Source organism: Meleagris gallopavo, chromosome 7 (genome assembly GCF_905368555.1).
Source record: "Meleagris gallopavo chromosome 7, MGAL_WU_HG_1.1, whole genome shotgun sequence".
NCBI classification, from domain to species: Eukaryota; Metazoa; Chordata; class Aves; order Galliformes; family Phasianidae; genus Meleagris; species Meleagris gallopavo.
Genome location: NC_139410.1, coordinates 10,581,795 through 10,605,424, shown reverse-complemented (window position 1 = coordinate 10,605,424; position 23,630 = coordinate 10,581,795). Strand labels below are relative to the sequence as shown.

General features: G+C 36.5%; 2 protein-coding genes across 4 annotated transcripts; one reads left to right on the top strand and one right to left on the bottom strand.

The window, feature by feature from the left end:
• Positions 1 to 1,695: 1,695 nt before the first annotated feature.
• On the bottom strand, positions 1,696 to 14,857 carry SGO2 (shugoshin 2). 3 transcript variants are annotated; one of them, XM_010713419.3, is made up of 9 exons: positions 14,117 to 14,857; positions 12,477 to 12,662; positions 10,781 to 10,956; positions 10,322 to 10,399; positions 9,936 to 10,018; positions 9,494 to 9,552; positions 6,802 to 8,790; positions 4,679 to 4,826; positions 1,697 to 3,288 (listed from the first exon to the last, which is right to left on the bottom strand). In XM_010713419.3, exons 2-9 carry the CDS (start codon positions 12,613 to 12,615, stop codon positions 3,183 to 3,185), a joined length of 2,778 nt encoding a protein of 925 aa, XP_010711721.1. In that variant the 5' UTR covers positions 12,616 to 12,662; positions 14,117 to 14,857; the 3' UTR covers positions 1,697 to 3,182. The 3 variants fall into 3 exon arrangements, with proteins under 3 accessions (XP_085084415.1, XP_010711721.1, XP_085084414.1); XM_085228289.1 differs by lacking the exon at positions 14,117 to 14,857 and having other exon boundaries at positions 1,696 to 3,288; positions 12,477 to 12,660; XM_085228288.1 differs by lacking the exon at positions 10,322 to 10,399 and having other exon boundaries at positions 1,698 to 3,288.
• Positions 14,858 to 15,711: 854 nt separating this feature from the next.
• Positions 15,712 to 22,209, top strand: KCTD18 (potassium channel tetramerization domain containing 18). The gene is made up of 6 exons (XM_003207458.5): positions 15,712 to 15,868; positions 17,087 to 17,298; positions 17,906 to 18,099; positions 19,238 to 19,332; positions 19,767 to 19,869; positions 21,671 to 22,209. Exons 1-6 carry the CDS (start codon positions 15,712 to 15,714, stop codon positions 22,200 to 22,202), a joined length of 1,293 nt encoding a protein of 430 aa, XP_003207506.2. The 3' UTR covers positions 22,203 to 22,209.
• The last annotated feature ends 1,421 nt before the right edge of the window (positions 22,210 to 23,630 follow it).

The window sequence follows — 23,630 nt, the reverse complement described above, 5'->3', positions numbered from 1 at the left end:
AAGTAGCTTTAATTAATGTTGCTTATGTGACCCTGAAAGTTACAAGTCACGGTTTTTTTTTGCAATATGTGAGCTGACCATATAATTTTGTTACTTCATTCTGTTAAGGTAGCTTAAAACATTAAGACACACCTCCCACTTTCACAAAGGGCATGTGTTCCCACAGAGCAAAATAAACTAAGTGAACTGCTAGTGCTTTCTGTAAGGGCTGCTCTGAAAAATAACGCTTCCTATTTTCTTATGATGGCTCACAGTGTCAGGGGTGGATGTTGGTGGTATGGCAGTAGAGACTGAACCTCCCCAGCAGAATCCCTTTACACGTTATTGTGTGTGACAGAGGCAGCAGAGGGGCAGTCTGACAAAATGGTGTCTCACATGGAAGTGTGGATGAAGCAAAGGTGTGTCACTGAATTCCTCTATGTGGACAAAATGGCACCCACTGACATTCATAGATGCTTGCTGAAAGTTTACAGAGACCAAGCAGTGGAACTGAGCACAGCAGGGGTGATGCGTTTCAGCGATGGCAACAGTGGATCACCTCTGCTGATGCAAGCTTTCACAAGCAGAGCATGCAGCCTCTTGCTGGAAAATAGTGTTTTGTAGCTGAGAATTTTCTCTATCAAATAGTATTGTTGTGCTTTTTGTTCCAAAGGAGTTCCAAAGGAATTAAACTGGAGGCATTAATTTTGGAGCCACCTATGTAACAGTTTAGTCTCCAAAGTAATTCTGAATTGTGGTTAAACTCAGCAAATTAGGCCCTGTGGAAATTTTGTATAAATTTCTACTCACAAAATATTCTTCATTAGCTTCAAGACATTCTAAGCATTTATAAGGGCCACTTAAACAGTGATTCTGTAACCCATAACTGTGCAAGTATATTGAAGTAATTTTCTTTAAAATTTTAAAACAAACAAAATCTTTCAATGGTAAATGAAAATATTAAATATATATTAAAAAATAATTGCATAAACATGAGCAAAAAAACAAAAAAAAACAAAAAAACTTTGATATTACAAAAAGAAGTCCGAAGTACCTTATCCTCAGCAAAAAAAAAGTGAAAGATCTTAATCCCTGTGACAGTTACAGATGTAATTTTGTCTGGAATATTCTGAGCTGTTTTTACATCAGTTTTTCCTTGCAAGAGCTTCTAATTGTACCAGTGGATCTGGTGAAAAAACCACACTTGGTGAAGATTCAGCACTAAGCAGGTATTCTAACATTTCTTACGCAGTGCTTCAAGTGGCCATTTTATAGAATAAATAAAATAAGTAGATCTTAGATATTAAGAGTAAATGTTATCTCTGTGTATAGTATCAACTTGAGCAGCTTGAGCAACAAAAGTAAGGATGGATAACAATGAAATAAGTGCTGTAATAACAGTGATGCGATTTCAGAGGTACATAAAGTAACTTCCCCGCTCTTTCAGGTCACTTTCTTTATCTTTCAGAGTAAGAAAGGATATCTGTATTTAATATAAGTTGAAGAAGGTAAGGCATAAAGCCCAGGTTTTACAGTTTGTTTTAAAACTGCATGAAACACAACAGCAGCCTAACTGGTAGTAACAGAGACAGTGTTGAACAGCAGGAACTTCACTGAAAAAATAACTAAGACTATCTCCAAAAGATCCTTTTCCCCTCCCCTCCCCCCTCCCCCGGAGAAAAGAAACCTGGACTTCTGTTTTTAGCTTCAAACCAGAGGCAATAGAGAGAAATAACTATTTAGGACAAACAAATGAAATTACTATGTTTCGCTGCTGCAGTGTCAGTACAGGGAATACAAGTTGTAACAGATGCCTCTTTTGGATTTCTAATGACACAGCTAGCGATGTTGATACAGAAAGAGGTGTATAGCAGTGTATATAGTTCTTACTTTAATAATATTGGATCAAGATAGAATCTTCCATCAATTACCGCACCTCTTCATAATGATTTTACCAATGTAGTGACATGCAAAGTACATTTCAGAAAGAAAAAGACTGCTGAGAGTCCTGCCAAGAGCCTTACTGAAGTTGGGGTAAAAAACAGTCACTGCTGTCCCCTCACTCACCAAGCTAATGGTCTTATTGCAGAAGGTTATCAGCTCAGTCAGGTATGATCTTCCCCTTCATAAATCCATGCTGACTATTCTCAAACACTTTGTCTTTCAAACAAACAGAAACCAGGATTTTCTTACTTACCCAGGTTACAAGGCTACAAAAGCTACAATGAAGTACAAAGAGTACTGATTTTTGTTTGTTTGTTTTTAAAACTTTACAAATACAAGAGTACCAATTACATATAAAAGGTTACCGATCAGATCAAAGGTCTAGAACTGCTCAGTCTGTGAAGGGTTTCAAGAGTGAATAACCTTAAATAAAGTATTAAACAGCATTTCCAGTAATTCCTCGTGGATTTTTCTTCCATTAATTTGTCTGATTAATACCATGAGAAGAATCACTTTCTGTAACCAAGTAACTTATTTGTGTCTCATTAAAAATGAGATATAATGATCTTGGTTCCAAAGTGAATCTGAACCTTAACCAAAATAATCCACAGAAGTTATGGGGGTTCTGAGCTACATCCTGCAGCTGGCACTTATAACTTAGATATCACCCAAAAGTTGTTTGTCTCATGACAAGGCATAACAGAATGCAGAAGGGACTAATTAGGGTCCAGAGGTGAAATGGTCTAAAAACTGATAGCTGAGTGATATGGTATGGTTGTAGTACAAAACAAAACAAAAAACAAAAAACAATCAAACAACAACAACAAAAACCAAGGCTCTCTCCACCTATATTTGGGATGCTTATATCTGTTCCAGCTAGTATTGATAAATTACTCTGCTCATAGTATATACAAAGAAATCACAGTAATTCCCAAATGTGATTTTTTTTAATTCTCATTAAAACTTACACTTTTCTTACAAATTAATAAGTGCTGCAAATACTTTGAACAGATTAAAAATTACTGAGCAAAAATTCAGAACACAAGACTGGATCCTAACCTGAATTTGCCTTCACTGGTGAAGAGTTCTATGTCCTTTATGTTGTGGGTCTTTTCCGAGAGATTCCATTTTGAATTCTTTGTTTTACGTTTATCTATTAAAGAACAGTAAGCATCCTATACTACCAAACTATACTTTTTGGAAAAAAAAAAAGTACCATTTCAGAAGTGCTGTTCATAAAGGCAATTCTCTTGTCTTCTTCAAATAAATTTTGATTTACTTTTAAAGCTTCTTTTCTTTTTTACTTTATAGACTGGGGAATGCAGAAATTGTGTATCTGTAAACTGATCCCCACGTCTTAATTTTCTGTGAACAAAAGAAATGGAAAATATCATGTAAATATCACCATATGTCTATATAATTATAATAACAATTGCAAGTGGTAAATAATCCCACTGAAAGTTAGATACACTAAAAAACTTATTTTTATGGAAAACAAATATGTTTGAAATAGGCATAGATAACATTATTTTTGAAAATAATGCTAAAAATCATAGTCATGTAATCAAAATTCTCAAGTGAATTCCAATTTTTTTTTCCTATTTTTGCTTTATTGTCTCTCTCCAGAAATACAAAACCTTATCATCCAGAAGGAGAATGTGTCAATGGCATAATATCTCAGCATTAATTTAGCATCCAATTAAGATTAGTAAAGCAAAAATGGAACTATAACCTCTCTCTCTCTCTTTTTTTTTTTTTTTTTGTAAACACCTTTTAGCTTCTATTTGTCCTCAATCTCAGTGCCTCAGTTAATTATTTGCTTGCTTACCGAGGTAAACGAAAATATTTTGTGGTGTATGGAAATACTGTGTGAAATTTTCAGTTTGTGGTTTTATTTTCCTCTCCCCTCATTTTCACCAACATATTCCCTTCTGCACCTGACTTGTAAAATAAGTAACTATAACCCTTTAATTCTCCAGACTATAATGGGAAAATCTCAATAGTCTTTAGCTCCTGAGTATGCAATCTATCAATACGTATATAATGGAAGATATTTTTTCCTTAGATTAGGATTTATAAAAACAACAACAACTACAACAACAAAAGAGTGGTGGCTAAAGCTGTCTGAATATGTTCAGGAGTTATTTTCAACTTAACAGTCCATTGAGATTTATGTCTACAGGTACACAATTTGTACAAATACACTGATTTTATTAATGGATGTTTGAAATCCTCTTTTAATTTTTAATAGCTATGACAATCTATACCATATCTTTAAAAAATCTTGGAAATCTTGTGCTACTGAATTGAGCAAGAACACTGAGCTCTAATCATTAAATTAAAATATCTTAAATGATTTATTATGTTAGATATATCTAGCTAAAGGAAGATAGCAGAATTCTGTAATGTCATTACAGAAATTGTCATTTGGCATTATTACAAGGGCATTTTTTGGCAAAAGTATAACATTTAAGTATAATATTTACAATTATACATCTCTAAAGGGGTTTATGTCATGATGAATATTAAGAAATCATCATTATTATACTGATATAAAAAGTTTAGTTGTAAGCTAAATATGTCTGACTCTGGCACCTGGAAATCCTGCCACACTAACAGGAAACATGAATGCTGAGGTATCATTCCACTCCGGTTTGCAAAATAAATGGTTAATTTCTTAGGAATTTGGGGGTTTTAATAGCAAATCTTTACTAAGTTATGTACTACAACAAAACCACCCCCATCTGATACCTACCGGTTTAGTGGGGGTTCTTTGTAGCAAACAGCAGCTCTTCCTCGTCTAACCGGTTCTGCTGAGTTTTCTTCTAAAATCTGGGAGGATTTAGGTAAGGAATTGTGAGAAAACTCACTAGTATTTGTCACATCTTGCAAAGCTGTTCTCCCTGTGAAAAAAAAATATTTTATATGATTCATTTTAAATATTTTCTGAACTGTTAAGTAAAATTTCAATTCATAATTATCTGTCATTAGTATATATGTCACTCCAAAAGTAATGCTTCCTATTTATTTCCATGGAAACTACAACAGATACAAAGAGCACAATAACAGTACTTGATAGAGCAAATTCTCAGCTACAAAGCACTATTTTTCATCATAGTCATCACTATCAGCTGATTTGCACAGATGAGTTGATTGAGATAATCTTCATTTTATGGTGCAACTGCTGTGCGTGGCCATTTGGAATGTGGCTTGTCTTTCACGTTCACTGTCACTACTTCTGAAACGCACCACCTATCACATCCACTGTTTGGTCTCTATAAACATTCAGCAAGCGTTAATGAACATCAGTGGGTGCCATTTTTTCCACATGGTGGAATTCAGTGATGCACCTTCACTTTATATGCATGGCTATGTCAGACACCATTTTGTCAGAACATACAGCTAGCATCTGCCTCTGATGTCAGGTGCTGAAATAATAAAATACTACTTTCAGAGCAGTCCTTGTATTTCTTATAATTCAGGTACTTTGGATGTTATTCTTGTGCTCAAGGGGCTCTGCAAATAATGGAATGTGATCAAAGGGAAGGGTATTACAACAGCTTTCAACCTAACCTAGTTTGGAGCTGTTTGAGGTCTATCATGCTCTTGAGACACAATCAAACCCCAGAGGTGCCATAATCTGCAGCTAGCAGATATGTTACAGTAAAAAACCCCAAGACTGCAGACAGATCATGGCCTTAAATGCAGGAGGGGGGCATACACGTGTAATCAAACTGTACAAGAATTGTCTACAACTAATAACATCTTTCAACTTTGCACCTGCTCTATGAGCATGCACGCACAAAGCACAGCAAGGTGATTAAGTGAACCTCCTTATCTTCAAAACTGTGTACTACAGAGCTATTTGACATGCCTTGTATTTTCAGTCACTGCAAATGCGAAAGTTCAATACACTACTAAGAAGCAACCAGCCTCAGAAGAAGCACTATCAATATTGCAAAATTTTTTAAGATCAAACGCAAAATGCCAGACTAAACCTCAATACTTATTTTTTTGATTTTGATAAGTTGGGAGAAATAGTGAAATTATTACATTATCCCAAATTTTAAAAAAATTCTAAGGTGGATCACAGACTCTCTGGAAAGCACAGAGATTTAATACAGGTACCAATCCAAGATAAAGTAAACACAACCTTAATCTGTATTCCTGTAAGTTTCTTCCAGGAAAGAAACAGGTCAAGTCTTAGTCTCATCCAGATGAGAACATAGGGGATGCAGTATTTCCAATAGAACAGAAATTAAAGCCCTCATATTTTTGCATTTGGAGAACGAAGTCTTTACCCACCTTAAATTGCCTGAGGCATAAAATACTTGCTGTTGATCACACAGAGGAAACTCACATGTGCCAGATGAATAATGGCTTTTCTCTTGCACCTATTTTGATACTACTACACTGTAACACTGAATATGGAATTTGTAAGCCTACTGTATGAAAACTACTCTTGTTTCTGTTCCCCGTCTATGAAGGGAACAGTGTACGCTCTTGTATAAAACTTAAAGTTACTCTATCTTTTTAACCCCACTTTTCTGAATCATACAACGTTCTTGTGCAAAATGAACACAGGTTCCAATTATAACTGCTCCTCAAGAACAGAGACTGCTTAACCTGTGTGACAAAATCTCTGTTTGGAATACATTACAAAGTAGCAGGTATATTAGTTATCACAATTTTGAAATATATTGAGACTGATATATGAATCATTTTTTAGTGATTTTGAGCTTTACCTTTTCACTTCTATTTCATCCACTATAAGCAACGAATTAGTAGAATAGTTTTGAGAGAAGATATTTTGATCATTACTCTATGCAGAAACTAATTTAAAATGTTTTTTTTTTTCCCCCACTCTCATACACTTACCATGACAATGTGTCAAAGTCTTTTCAGAAATCTCTTTAGAAATATGATCTGATTTTTGCTTTGCTTTTCCAGAAACCGGTGCTTTATCTCGATCAGTTTTCCCTGAAATTTCTGAATTTTTCAGTATAGAGTTCATGGAAGCATTAAGGTTATCAAGAGCTGTGGGCTTCATTTCAGAAAAACCTTTCTGGGAAAAGCTACCTGTACTTACTGTTATATTCTTAGAACAATCAACAGGTAAGGATTCTAAAATTTCTAATTTTTGCACTTTGGGTTTTAACTTGTTCATAAAGGAATCCATCTCATGAGAGACTTCCTGGTCATTCAAAAAATTCAGCTGTCCTTGATCAATATGCCTGAAATAATTCTTTTTTTCTCTGCTCTCCATAATACCAGAACTAAGGCTCCCTTTTTCTTTCACTTGATTGTCACAAGAATTACTAATGTTAGATTCTTCACGTGCTGCTGGCGAGGAATCTATGCTCTTTAATGTATCAGCACTGCTGCCAACATCTCGTGTGGAGGCTTTAGCTTGCGGTATATTTATAGCCATATCATTCTGAGCAACTAAAGCTCCTTGAGATTGCTGGGTTTCAATTATTTTATTTCCATGAACAGCCTGTGTGCACAATGCATTCTTATTTTCTAATTCTTCATTTTTGCAAAGCGAGAACGTAGTAAGATCTTTAGTTGGTACTACATATGCTTTATGCTCAGCCTTTGCCAAAATACGTTTTAATCTGCATGGTGAAAAATTACCACTCTTTTGATCTACTTTTTGAATAATTTTATTAACACTGTCATTTTCAGTTTCTCTTTGTCTGTAACCACCTTCTTTGTTGCATTTACTCTTTATAATATTTTTCTGGTATTGTTTTCTCTTGTTGTCACATTTGCACCTGTCTGTCTGAGACTTTTTTGAACCATATTCTTCATACTTCCCTTTATCAACTTCACAGTATTTAGCTGTGTTCATTTTTGAAGGGTTTTGAAAGGTTTTCCCATTTCTTAGCAGTCTGACACTGTTCTTGTTTTCATGTAGAAAGTCCTGCTGTAAAGCTGGTACAGTAGAGCTGTAATCTTGGAACACCAAGCTTTCAGCACAGCAAACTTGAGATGGGATCTCATTACTAGATAAGCTTGAGTATGCTTTTATTATTTTGTTTTCCACATCTTCCAACGTTTCTGAGGAATTTTCTGTATTTGCTTCTTGTTCTTGTTTTTGATGCACTAGGCTAACTAGGCATGTTCTTCTAGTATCTTTATCCTTACTTAGACAATTTTGGTTTTGATTACAGTCAATAGTATTTGGTAAACTCTGTTTCACTGTAGAATTCTGTGTAGGTAGCTGTTCTGTCTGACTTTGGAATAGCTGAGTTTGTGGGTCAGTCATTTTTGAAATTTTATTGTTAGTCCTAGCATGGTTTTCTTCTGCATAAAAATTTGAATTGACTTCAGTCTTGTTTTTAATTTTCTCTTTCTCACTTTTAGAATATTTTACTTTTCTGAAATTTGCCAGTACTTTACCAGAATTGGCATTATTATTTTTATGTAATTTGTCTTTTGATGCAACTGTGAGCAGTTCACCTGCATCGCTGGCAGTCAACTCCATATCAGCATCATAAACAGTTTCTTCAGATTTTATCCCATCAATAGGAATCTCCTTACATTCACTCCTAAAATCAAGTTGTGAAGGAATAATGCAAAGCAAGTCACTTGGACTTTCCTTCACATTCACCTCATTGCTGCTGCTGCTGCTACCATGAGGAGGAAGACTTGAGCTACATTTTTTAGCAGAATCCTTTATAGTAAGTTGTGGTTTTGACCCATAACGTGTTGCACATTTCTTTCTTTCAGTCACATTTCCACAGAATGGTAATGAACTATCATCTTGTCTTGTAAACTCCTCAGACTGTCTTAGAGGTTGTACATTACTGACATGAGTTAGGAATGCACTGTTACTGCTTAGTTCTGTGCAAAACCAATTTTCTGGAAGAAAAAAAAAAAGACAAATTTTAGCAACTTATCAGAATAAGACTGAAAGTTGGATGGTAAGCTTGGAAAATGGCAAACTGCAAAGAGGGTAGTGAGGCACTGGAACAGGTTGCCTAGTGACGTGGTTTATGCTTCATCTCTGGAGACTTTCAAGGTGAGGCTGGATCAGGCCCTGGGCATGTCCCTCTTCACTGCAGAAGAATTGGACTAAATGGCCTTCAGTGCCTTCTAACTCTAAGAATTCTATGATTCTATGAAATAAAAATCTATTTGTTTTCTATGGCCTCTGTAGCTATTATTTAACTACCACAATGCCATTCTATTCACATTAATTTTGTTACACTTTCATGTGTTACTTGAATGAACAATAGTCTACAAGTTATAGTAGAGACACTGTGCTTATGGGTGGTCACTGCTTCTGAGTATTACAGTTTAGCAATCTCACTATATCTTCTGTATTACACATCAAATAATGAACTATTTCATACCGACTCTCATCTAGCTCTGAAAAATGTTTAGGATGCATCTTGCATCCTAAAAAATATAATTTTGTCAGTGGCATCTATTTCATTTAACTTTTGATTACTTTTACCAGAAAGCAATGATGATGCAAACTGGACTTGATCTGAACATGTTTCCTTTGACAAAATAGTGGTACTTCTAAAATAATTTGCTATATCACACACAGAAAGGCTACCTTGCTGTTTTCCAGCAGATGTTGCAAGTAAAGCAAGCTTCACTGGCAATTCTACAAAGCTGAAAAGAGAAAAGTTCACTGTGAAGATTTTATGTTTTATACCATAATATTCAACTGTTTAAAACATTTCTTTAGTAATATATAAAAACAGAAAACAAGAACTCTGGTATGAAATGCACTTTACTTCTGCTTCTGTCTTAGGGGCAATGGTAGTTATGACACTACATCTGCTTTGTGCTGGTGAGATCTCACGTAGAAAGAAGCAAGTTATTCAAATACATATTTCCTCCCACTATCTCCCTGATCATTACAAGTTGCAGATAGTTTCTTAATTAGATAGGAAACTGTTTCTGGTTACTTAAATATCTAGATCATAAAAAGATTAATTGTAAGGAAAAAAATCTACACATACTTACCAGCTTCCAGATTTAATACAACTTACCTTGCTGACTGACATGTACTCTTCACCTGGTCATCAGTACAGCTACTTGGACTGTCTGACAGAGGAAAAGAACTCTGAAGATTCTTTCAAAAGAAGAACAGTGAGGAAGAAATATTTTTTTAAAGTCATGTAACTGCATTTCGTCTGATACATAACTTTCAGACTTCTTGTAAACAAGATTAAATCCTCTATCTTTACTGCCTGTAGCAGTGATATGCCACTGACTTCACTGGACTAGGGATTCACCTCTACTTTAAACAATAGGGGTAGATGTTTTTAAATGCATATATGATTTCAACATTTTAGTCATTTAGATATTTTGAAAATATTATCCTGTAGCTATTGCATAGATTTTGATATGGCAATAGTTAAAAAAAAAGTCTTACCTCAGAAAGACTGCTTATTTCTATTGCATTTAAGAGGTTATCACTCAAAAATGCTCCTATTTCTCTAAGAGTTTTATTCTGCATACAAAGGAAGAAAAAAAATATAAAAGTGTCTTAAATTACTTTTTTTCTAAGAAAGACAAGATATAAAGGTGAATATATGTTGTAATTTTTCACTCAGCTGAGGACAAACTAAATTTTCCAATACCTTTTAACACAGAAATGAAGCTGACACTGAAATAACCATGGTTATACAGATACACTCTTGAATAAACTGGTTAGTGTAAAAATTCCTAAGAAAGGAAAATCAAAAAAACAATGATTTGCTATGAGATGACAGCTCCAAAAATCTGAGATGCAAGTGTTTGAAATCACCATTTTGAGAAGCAATATTATGTTTCAATAAAGGATAAAAGCTTGGTTTAGCTGATCTAGGCTTAAACATTATTGGTAATATACCAAACAGCTTAGTTTTCGACGAAGCAGGATATTATGAAGCTGCAGCTTTTCTACTTCTTTCCGAAGAAAAATCTTCTCATTCTTCAGCTTCCGGGAACTTTCTTTCTCCACGCTCAAAGCCAGAGCTAATGCTTTATTATTTTGTTTTAAAGATACTTTCAACATTGATGAATTATCTATAGGAGACAAAAATCATACCGTTTTATTTTCAACAGCTCCAGTTCCAGGCCTTCTCTATATGTAATCTCACTACATAATAATATTTTTATCTATATTTTTTGGCAGAACAGTAGCCTGATATAAAACTGTCCCTTGTTTGCTGCCATTCTGAAGTCTTCTGTTAGCTTTGAGTCTCTTGCAAGGATTCTGCTTTTGTCTGGATGTTAACTTTCTTTTCTTTTCTTTTTTTTTTTTTTTTTTAAACACAGATATTTTAAATATATCATTTTAAAGCATACAGTTTTGTAGCATAACAATGGTTCCTGCCTTTTAACAAAGAAAAAATAGAATATGTTTCACAAATAGAAAGTTTAAACATTTTGTGCAAGAATGTACATTTCGGCAAGAGAAAGAATTTTAGAAATATATTGTTGACTGTTGTAATGAAAACTTACCTACTACACGGAGTATTACCAAGATAAACATTTTGCCTCATATTCATAGTGCATGCAGAGCTAACTTTAACTCAGATGAGCCTGGCTATGCTCTTTTGCAAAACCAGAAGGAGCAAGGTTAGCATGAAGTGCTATTGCTATATTTATTCATTGTCCTAAGCTATTACTTCTGTGACCTGTCATGTAAAAATCAGCAGGGCTTCATTTCTTTGCTTAGGGAAACATGCAACAACAGCGCACCTTATGAATCCAAACATCATGCTTTGAAATTACTATTTGGCTTTGTGAATTATTTGCATTTCTGCAACATGGAGATTCCTAAGGGACATGAATGTTACTCATCAATACTATTGATTTATTTTTCACTAAAACTAATATTCTTGGCATAAATCACATAAAAGTCTTGCTGCATCATTCACAGAAAGAGAAGCAGAAATCAAGATTTAGTTAGCTGTGCTACTTGAACCAGAGATCTCTGAAATCGTGGTGTTTTGCTATAACTAGACTTTCCCTATCTTTTGCAAAAGAGGATTTGAAATATTCACAGTGCTGTGGACTTAAACATGAAGTATAAAAAAAATGTGTTTTAACTTAAACCTGGCTGACTGGGAAAGCAAAGTATGTTCTGACAAATGCTAAAATCAGCCTGTTAACATCTGCAGTATTCTTTGATTCTCTAAGTGTCTCCATGAATTATTTGTTATAAATGCCATTTTGCAAATGGGAATTGAACATGTAATGCTATGACAACTACGTCATAAACTGTTACTGATTTAACTCATTTTGGTACCTCAGCTTTTAGATGCTCAAGATAAAGCATGGATGCTAGAGATGTATTTGAGCATGTTTTTAAAAAACACTTGCACACCAAAGAGAAAGCACTGGAACTATGTAGAGAATTAGATAAACAACCAAATTAGAACCATGTGTTTTAACCTTCAGACTCTCCAAAAGTACTGAATACATCACATTTTTTAACAGCAGCCATTCAGCAAATCACACTAGATACAACTGTTCTTCCCTTTGAAGTCATACATTCTAAGTACAGTAAAAGGCTTCAGTTTTACTTTAACAGGACTTACTTATTAATTTAGATTTGATTTTAGATGCCAAAGAAGCATTCAGTTTTGCAGTTTGTAACGCTCTGTCCCTCTTCCTGTGTCCTCTGACAGCGCCCGAAGTAAAAGCAGTAGATAATTTAGCAGTTGCTTGTTTGTCCATCCTCAAAATGAACCTTGTCAGGGGGAATGCACACTGGCAAGAGGAATCTGCAAATGACACATGATTTTGCTCACAAATTTTGAACTTAGGCTGCATTATCTCTTTATGAGGAGATTATCCAAGATTTAGGTCACATTATCACATTTTACTAACAAATATGAAGACTAAAAGGATGAGAGATTTAACTTTTATATATTCCATCAAGTTACCTATTCAGGTCTACCTTTAAAAGCAAAGGGGGGGTGAGGGGGGGAGAAAAAGGCAAAAGTTTACATCACTTGACAGCGTAACCGAATCAGCTTCGTCAGGCCAAATTTTAAAAGTAAATTTTTTAAATAAAGCGCGTTACGGGTGTTAAAAGCAGAGAACGATGCTCTGCAAGCGGCTCCGAGGAGGCGTGTCCCGCCGCCGCCACCGCCCTGCCCTCAGCCGCTCTCGTCCTCGCCGCCAGGGGGCAGCGCTCCCACCTCGCCTCGCCCCTGGGCCGCCAACGGCTGCGCGAGCCCAACGGCCGTCGGCGGGTAACCGTCGCGCCCGCGGCCTGAGGCAGTCAGTTCAGGAAAGCAAACAGCCTCCACGATCTGACTGTGCACGAATGGAGCACATTTACAGCACAAACGGAGCTCCCGAGGTGGTTCCTGCCCATCACAGCTTTTTGTTTTGAAGCAAAGAATTACATTAGGTCTTGAAATGCCAACGTTTACATTACAGAGTAGTGTTTCATACAAGAGAGGCCTTTATGCATAGGTTTTTTTTGTGAAATAGTCCCATTAAAAGGCATCACAATAGAAGAAGCGACAACCAAGCCATCAAGGCAGTTATCAAAGTGACATCAATAAATATGCAACCAAAAGATGACAGTGAGTGCGCACACTGCCTGCACACATAGGAGGCTCCCGTGTTAGAACTGGAGCAAGGCTGATCTCATCCATTTCAGGTAGTTAGGTTTGCAGATGGAAGGAAGTACTTTACCCCAGCAAAATACTTTCCTCCAAAGTCTGCTCTGATCCCAAATGCACAGCCCACATGCTTTAACACTCCCTTCACATGCATTCTCTTCCCCACTTGAGCCTAGTTCTGCCATTAATTCAGGCAGACACACTGATTGCTGCATTTGGCCTAAGTATTAATACATACATAGTAAACAGTTCTGTGAAAACATAGGGGGGAAAAAAGTTACTGTTTTAATTTATTTGAAAGTTTACAGAGACGTGAAAAGGTGAAACAGTAATAACAATAATAAACCATGCATTTTTTTCCCCTAGTTTCCAAATGAGATTTGACACAATTTTTCAGCATGGTCCTGAAGCTGCATAACCTCGTGCTTCTACACAATCCTTTTAAAACACAGATTTGACCCAGCGCACCTTTCACACCTGTGGTATGTTTCCCCTCACAAAGCAGCTTCGAGTGACTGCAGCCACTGTAAATTCTGAGAAAATAACAAAATAACATCATGCAACTGTAACAACAGAAAACCAGTCAAGTTGCTGTGACTCACCTCCCTCTGCTTTCAAGCAGGCAATCTTTTCATCCAGATTCAGTCATGAGATTTCATTTTCACTTTTACAGTAATCCTACCTCCTGAAGGAGTAATCACCAATCTGCCTCCAGCTAATGTTTATATGTTTATGTTACAACTGCTGATAATAAGCAAAACACCAAGTGTTGTGTTCCCACTGGGTGCTACTTTCCTTTGCATTCAGCTGACGAACTTTTCACACATGAAAATCCTCAGTTAGTTGCCATCTGCTTAAATTGGGGAAGAGCTTAAAGGGCTGCCAGGCTTTACACTCTGCATGCATTAAATAGAGCAGAAGTCTGATTTGCAATCACTTGAGATCCCATTATCAGCCTTTAAACGGAGTAGGGATGAAAGGAAGTGAGGAAAAGACAGGCCTGTTCTAACAGCTCTAAAAGCTTAAAAATGATACGGGTGCGTCTCTGCATATGCAGTATGAAGCTAACTGCATTCTTAATGCGTTCCGCGTCCTAATTAGAAGAATTGTTAATGTTCTAGGTTTTATCTCTTTTTTAGCTCGAGTATTTTCCAGCAAGTTTGCGGAAACTAGCAGTTTGGCACTATTACATTTTGTACAACTATTAATTTGGCATTTACAAAAATCAGGCTCTTATCATGAGAACCTGACAGTGTGTGCCTGTTCACACAGTATTTTGGTCAGCAAGCAACTGCACCGCAGCCATGAACTGCTTCTAGCAGGACACTCTGTGTAAGCTGTTGTGTAGGAGTGCACAGGAAGCATCTAGCAGTCTGCACTTGTCCAGGATGTTTTAAATATATTAAAGCTTTAATAAAGTGCTCTAAGATTTAAAAAATGAAAAACAAAAAAGGTTTCTGCCTTACAGAGCAGCCGAGTTTATGCATGCACGCCTCCCTTCGGAGGACGAAGGCACCGAAGCCGCGCCCGGCGGGCCGCCTTGCTGCCCGCAGGCTCAGGTCGGGGCTACCGGCGGTGCCCCCGGCCGAGGGACGCCGCGGTGGCTCCGCTTGCACGCCCCCGGCCCGGCCCTTCCTGCCGCCATTTTGCGGAGCCGCGGAGGCCCGGAGGCGCCCGGCCCGCTCCGGCCGCGGGGAGGCGGCGGCGCAGGTAACGCGCGATGGCGGCCGCCCCGCGACGGCTGGGAGGCGCCGTCCCGGCGTGTGCGCGCCCGCGGCTGGCGGAGGGTTGGGTGGGCTGCGCCTCTCCCGCGGAGCGGCAACGACGCAGGAGGGAGCGCTCGGGCCTGCGCGGAGCGGCTCTCCGAGAGTTCCTAGGATGTGTTTTGTTGCTGTCCTTCTAGCGCGTCTTTCACACGTACTAACCACAAATCTGCCTCTCCGTATGCCTCGAAAGAGTAACTTCGTGTTTTCCAGCAAAATAAATGTCATCGTTGTTTATAGTGAAGCATTATTTCTAATTTTGCGATTTGCACTGATACATTTTAAAATCTGATTTACAGTACTATGCAACAGGCGTGTTAGCTGAGCTAACACTTGGATCTCTGTAATATTTCGGTCTTAGCATTAGACTGACACTTCTTTGTATCTGTTATAGTGTGGAATAGCTCGTAATTAACATCTCATTTGCAAATGCAATGGAAGAGGACAAGGCTGCAGAGGAGCAGGGTATCCTACGGCTGAACGTGCGAGGATGTCTGTACACTGCCAGGCGCCAGTCCCTGTGCCGCTTTAAGGACTCCATGCTAGCTTCTATGTTTAGTGGACGCTTTCCTCTAAAAATGGACGAGTCTGGTAAATATTAAAGCTGCACCTAAAACATTCCGCCTAGGGAGCTCTGTGGTAAATACATGCTTTTATGTATTTTATTGCGTCTCTCTTCTTCCAATTTGCTGAGCTTCTTGAATACCAGAACTATGCGTGCATGACTTACGAGTAATTCATCGGAATTCCACAGGACATTCCTGTTTGCAAACATACATGTTTATACAGCACTTAGCCCTGCTTTGTTGCAGTCAAAATTGTTGAATACACTACTACAGTGTGAGTGTTAACTGGTATCAGTTTATGCCTTCCTATTCTCCGAAGGCATCTGACTCCGTCTGTTCATTATGTAAGGAGATGGGGGTTTTATATTTGTTTCAGAATGCCTCAGTACCCAGTAAAGATTGCATTTTTGACCAGCATGGTTTGATATGAAAACTTGAATAAAACTATTCATGAGTCAGATTTCACCCCTGTTTGTGACTTGGAAGTGACTGCCAAAGTATGCCTAGTTCTAAAACTATCCTGGATAGACAGTAGTGACTTCTTGTTGCTCGCTTCTGGCAGTTTAAAATATCTGAAATGCTTGAAACTTTTTACTAGCAGGGTTTTACTATCAGTAAAACTATCAGTTTACTATTCAGCTGCAGTGAACAGCATATTATATAACAGCAGTGTACAGTTTGATGATTTTGTGTAGTCACTGAACCCAGCATCAAAAGAGAGAGAAACAAACAAACAAACAAAACTGTAAAACTTAAGCAAGATCCAGATTAGTTGAGGCTGGATACATACAAAAGCTGTTGCTACTTTTTACACCTAGATCCAAAATAGAATTAAAAAAGCTCTCTAATAGCAATAAATAAATAAATAAGAATTCTAGAAATGCTCCTAGAATAATAGGATACCTATTCTATACCTCCTAGAATATTTTAGCATACTAAGCACTTAAGTGCAATTTAGCTGAGATTTATACTAGCATGGTCCTGTGCAGATCAGTGATATCACTGACATTCCAAAAAAGCAAAAAATTCTTCACTGTGAACTTTATGTTCAAATAATTATTATTCCAGGGAAACAAAGTAGCAGTTCTAAAATAACGGAGAAAATATACTTACTTATTTCTCCTACCTAAGTAAAAAGAGTAAGTTTTATACAAAGCATTACTTGATGATTTGGTATAATGTAAGAAATCTGTATTCACTTCTTAGAAGCAGCATCTTAAGTTCATCATGTGTATGTTTTCAGGAGCCTGTCTGATTGATCGAGATGGAAGTTTGTTTAAATATCTTTTGGATTATCTTCATGGAGAAGTGCGGATTCCTGAAGATAAACAGATTCAAATTGCATTGCAGGAGGAAGCAGATTATTTTGGCATCCCTTATCCATACAGTCTGTCTGACCATTTGGCCAATGAAATGGAGACATATTCTTTAAGGTCAAATGTAGAGCTTAAGAAGGTCAGTGTTATTTCTTCTATTTTAAAAGATGTACTCTTTTAAAGATGTATCACACCATTTGTTAGCAGCAGATACTAAAACTATGCATGTGCAAGTTAGCACTTTTTTTTTTACCTCTTCAAATAATAATGAGATTTAGGATAAGAAATTCTATAACACAGTCATAGCCATCAAGTACTCAGCTTTTCCACCACTACATTACAGCAGCAGTTTAAAGTTGACTCTTATGTGCAAGTCTGCTTTGAAAACTTGTGTAATAGGAAAGACATTGTATAGTTCTCTATAGTTCTTTAGTTTCTCCCTTATTCATCTCCTTTTGAAAAGCATAAAGCAGTTCCAGACTTTTGAGGTTTTTATCAAATGGGGGGTTTGCCCCATCTTCAGGTATTCTTGTTGCCTCTCTGTGAATTTCTCATACTTGGAGGACGTTCTCTGTTATCATCCGATAAGATATAGTGCTCACAATAATCTAGATAAACCACATCCTTGATATACTTAAAAGAGGTCACCAGTACAGTTAAGAAAATTTCAGAATGAAAGTTTACAAAACTGAACTTAACTAGTATTAATATTTTTGCTTTTTTTTTTTTTTTTTTTTCTTCCCCAGGCTTTGTTGGATTTTTGTGATTCTTACAATTTAATCTGCACCAAGCCTACAGTTTGGGTCCTGCACTATCTCAGCACTTCTGGGGCAAGCTGTGAGAGTAAAATTATTGGTGTGTATGCCACAAGGGCTGATGGGACTGATGCAATTAAAAAGGAGCTAGGAACAAAAATTCACAATAAAAGCATCTACAAAAGGTAAGCTGACTTTCAAACTCACGAAAGCACTATGGAAAGACTATGAAGACTTACATATCATAATAATACCTAAATATTATTTTATGTGGCTAATATAACATTATTACACTATAAATCACTGGCAGAAATTAGATTATTTCCTGCTTTGAAAATACCTAGCTAATAAAATATTCAGATTTAACAAAATAAAGACTAAGCACAAAGGAAAAGAATTCAAGAGATCTACAGAAGGTTACTAGCATGCAGTTGCTCTAAGATCTCAGTTGCTATTTTTAAAATGTCTCAACCATTTAAAATTACATTATAAATTAGGATGATTATTACATCAAGTGTTATCAGTGATATTTACACCAAGAATTATGACTGAATCCTAAAAATCCCAAATATTCACAAAGCTGGCAGTGATTTATGGGGTTCTATTTTGCAGTCTGCTATGACAGCAATTAAAAATATTTAACACAGCTTTTATGAAGATGAAATTATTGTAATTCTTTAAAGGATGTGTACATTTCAACAAATATTAATGCATTTTTACAGTAGTAATTTTAAGATATGAGTAGACCTGTACTACTTCCAAGAGCCCGGAAGCTATTTGTCTTTCCCTTGGTCCCACAGTACAGAATCAGAAGTGTAATTCACTGTATGCCTTCTGAAAAATGATTAAGATAGAGCTTTTGATATTGCATCATGTTTATAATTAAGATGCATATTCTCCTAAATCTAGGCTGGGAAAATGAATATCTATTCTGAGATGTTTAGATACATAGTAATTCAGGTATTTGTCCTCCTACTGTGTTTTCCCTTTGAAAATATGTTTCATAGTTAGAAGAATAAATTTTACACCATTAGTTTTGTAATTACTTTTTTCATGGACATCTGTTCTTTCCCGAATACCTTTTCCAGCAATAGGCGTTCCCAAGGCATGCAGACAATAGGAAAGTGGCAATTTGGAACTCTGATAGAAATGACAATGAAATCTAAGTAACGTTTTCTTACCCACTTTACAAAACATTTACTACTAGGTCCTTTTATAGTCGGAATTTGGTAAAAGAATAATAGCTGTAACACTATTTCATCAGTGTTTGGGGTTCTAGGTAGATTTACCATATAACTGTTACCTTACAAACAATGTTTCTAGAGAAGCTGGAAATAATGTCCAATACATCTGGAGCTATTACTCTGAAGCTGAACTGAAAAAGATGATGGATGCTTTCGGCACCTGGGAAGGAAGAGGTACAGTATTAATTCTTTGCTTCTATTTTAGTATTTTTCTACAGAAAAAAAATTGCCAAATAATTATACAATAATAAAATCCGTGGATGTTTCCACTAATTCAGTATGTGACACATACAAACTCCAATAGAGTGGTTATTTGAAGGGAAAACAAAAAAAGTCTTGATTGATGTTCTAATGAGTTGATGTGAGCTAACGTACATGAATAGATGTAGTGAAAGCCATTGCATGCAAGAGGTGATGGAGACTCTGAGCACTCTGGTGGAAACCCTAAAGGTATGCTGGTTGTAAGCACAGGTTACTTGGCAGCATAGTTTCAAAGCTGAAATTCTACATAATACGTGCATTCATTTAATCTAGTGGAGGCACACACAATACTGTGTTCTCTCATCTCAGTGATACAATCAGTGATACAATGTCTCTTTGAAATGCAGGTGTCAGCTACTGGAGAGTGCCACAGGAGCTCATTGAATGCTGGACTCTTGAAGAGCGCTCTCTGAAAGGCAGTTTGCATCATATGCCTCCAGTTCATAAAAGGTATGTTGACCTGCATAGGTGGCTTAGCATGAAATGGAAAACAGCACAAAGATTTTATTTTATTTTGTGTGTGTGTGTGTGTGTAATTTCAGGTTCTTTGAATAGTTATGTTTTCTTAGTTGTTCCCATTAATGTTTTCATGTAATATATTCACTGAGAGCTCATAAGCAGAACTGACCTTGCTATAAGTAAATTACCTCTTCTAGGCTACTGAAATTCTATTCTACAGCCTTTAAAGCATCACTTAAGAGTGGGAATGAGTCATTTCAAAAAAGTAGAGAACAGCATTAGCTAAATAGACTAGCTAATTGAAAATTTTAAAAGATTAGGTGATTTACATGTTTCTAAGATGCTCTACCTTTACACTATTTTCTTTCCAATTCTGTGGTCATACTTCTGACAACACTTCCATTCTCAATACATTACCTAAAAGCAGTATTTGCAGATGCATCTACAGAGTTATCTGAGCCACTCAACAGCCATCTTACTGCTATCTAAGGAGGAAGATCCTGCTTACCTTGTCTCTCTGGCCATGCTGTCATTTCAGCAGCAGCCACAGAGCCATGTCAGCACAGTGATCCAACTGAAAATCCCCATCTCCCCATCATTTTGGGATACTGTATTCTTTGCTTTTCATAGCTCATTAAGGAAGAAGCGTGACCACTGGACTGATTGCCAAACACATATATTCCTGAATGCTCCACTGCAACCTTTGCCTTTTTATCTCCCATTTCTCTGCTTTGTCTTCTCTATTTTTTTTGAACCCAAAAAGCTGTATTAATTACCTGCAGTAATCCTTGTGAGAGCATATACCATCTTGAAATATTATTGTAAATTAATCTAGTTACTGATTACATTTTACCCGTAGTACACTGCAGCTGTTAAAACACCAAGTCTTAAGTTTTCCTTTTTGTTTTAATGGTTCTTTTGGTCTAGAATGTACAGACTTCGAGAATACATTCTTACCTTAGAGCTCCGAGGAAAACCTTCCTAGATTCATTATAAGCACTTGGTTATTTACAGGCTTTCTGCTTGAAGTTTCACCATATACCACTTTTCTAAGAGTAATGATAAGAAATATTACACTTTTACATTTTTTCTCTCTTAATATGGATGCCTGTGGCATTTCACAGATCTTTTGAAATCCAAAATGCAAGCATACTGAAGAATGTCAGTGCTTTAGTAGTGTACCTTACTCTGTTCTTTAATGGTTCTCTGAGTTACTTAAAAATTACTCTCTACTTTAGACAGAGTTGCCATGAGACTCCACAGGCTTTCTTACACAGATTTTTTATCTTTTTTTTTTTTGGAAAAACAGGTTATCTTTAATCATTTAGAAAGGGAGGGGGAAGGGAGAAAGGGATATTCTTCTTTTCTCAAATTACATAATGTAGAATTATAAATATTTTGTTTCTGTGCAGCTGGGTCTTGGCACTTTGGTAGATAACTCAAAACATATCAGATTAACTTTTACTGAATTTTCTATTTGGTGGAACCTGTAGTACTTTAATATTTTCTTTCTGTAACTCCTCCTGCTTTCTTCCTCATTCGTTTTCACATAGTAGTTTGTGCACCATTTCTTTCCAATTTTAGTGTGTAACATGACTTACAGAGGTAGAACAGATTGCTGGTACTATTGATGCAAAGGCAAGCCTGACTGCTGTGATCAACAGTTGAGAACAATATGTGATACCATAACCAGCAAAAATTAATAGAACATCAGATTTGTGCACTGTTGATTTTGTAATTATAAAAAAAATAACATAGTCTGTTTCTTCAATTAAGATCCTTTGTTTTACAGACGCTTAATTGATTTCTCTGAAGTAGAAGACTACATACCATGCAAAGTGGGCCCCAAGCCAATTAGATTCTCAGGTCCCTCAACAAGTACACATATCAAAGTCAAGAATTCAGCTTCATTAAAGGTAGCTGCTTGCAACACTTCACATTCTGCAGTAACTCTTAAACGACCAAATAGTGAAAGTTTGATACTGCACAAAGCAGCTTCTAAAACTGTGTCCACAGCATGTATGCCAGAGTCCAGCAATTCCCAGGTGCCCCATGGAAAGCAGAGTGCTGATGACGAAGCATCATGTCAAATGACTTTCAACACTTCAGAATCTAGAAAACCCGTAAGCAGCCGTGCAGTAAAGCTGAAGCGAACTCCACTTTTTCTCATGATACCTTCTCAGTCATCATCTGGCTCCAGTAAAACAAGTGAACAGAACAAAGCTGCTGCTGAAATTCCTACTACTTCAACAGTACTAAACAAGAAAGAACCAGCTGTGTTAGCAGAGAGCAATAAGCTTAAGAGTAATAAAGTGGATGGATAACATTGGACTCAGCCTGACTGTGTAGCTTGGGAACATCTGGTCTAAGAACAGCTCATCATCTCATGTTGTTACTTATTCAAGGATTTGGTAGAATATCATGGTGAAGATAGAGAAGAGTTAGTGAAGAGCAGAGGGAGAAATGAAGTGTATTTTCTGATTTTATTTCTAAGTATTTTTTAGAAGTCGGGAGGAAGAAACATGGCTAAAAAAAGCTCTAAAACACACAGCATGCTTCATATTATAGTGTCTCATTCATATTTGTGTCAGGCTGTACTACTGACCTTTTAAAAGGAATACATGCACAGCACAGAAGACAACATGCTTATCAAATTCAGTTACAGTTAATTTCCTTAGTCCATATATTTCAAGTAGGGGAAAAATAGTAACAATGAATACCAGTTATTAGATTCAAATTTGTCACAAGTGTGCAATATAGTGAGTACTGTAAAGAGTTTATTTTAAGCTGAATGCACAAATACTGGTACTTGCAGTGAGGAGAGGTTACCATTTTATTATTGGTAGCAATTAAAGGGACCATCTTTACATGTACAAAGAAAATTGATAAACAGGAAGGAAGAGCATGACTAGGGAATAATAAGGCAGTTTTTCCTTAAACCTGAGACATATGTACACTGGTTTCCTACTTATCCTTCCTGTCCTTGTACTAGGGTGCATTATGAGCAACGATACTGAAGATCTCCTGTATGTTTCTACCAGCAAAGGAAAGCAGAATTTGGCTCACTTTTTAAAAAGTCCTTTTGGTTGTTTAAACCAATGCTGTTTAAGTTTCCCAAATTTGGCTTCATTTTGTGCAATTGTTTGTGTATGGTTGGGTACTGCTTTGTTGTTGCTAATAATTCTGCAACACAGTAAATACAGCTGGCTTTAGATGTTGCGAAGTCCTATTGCATTGCCAAAATGAAATATTCTTACAATTTGCTTCGTTAAGTCTTTTGTTTTCTAGGTTATTTAGAAGAAATCACATTTTTAGGCTTTTCATCATAACGGCAAGGACTTGAAATTTCATTTGCAAAGTAAAAAAGAGAAACAGCAAAATTTAATGTACTAACATACTGTTTAAAGAGAAGTTTTGCCATGAATGATAGTTATGTAAAGGTGAGCAGTATTGTAATTTTCTGCTATTTACGTATATTAAAGACCAGCCTATCTTTAAAATCCTTAAACTACTCTAATAAGCCTAAAAAGCCACAAAAAAAACCCAGGGCTTTCCCTATCCCACAGAAGAGATTTACTTAAGACCAGAAAAAGCAGAAATTAAGGGAGATACTAACAATAAAACTTATTCTTTGAGAGTGCAATTCATTGACACTATGTATACCAGTCTGATTGAAAAGCAGTTTTTAAATAACTGTCTTCTGTGTGACTTTTATTTCAGTACTTACTGAATAGCTGAGTCCTTTACTGTAT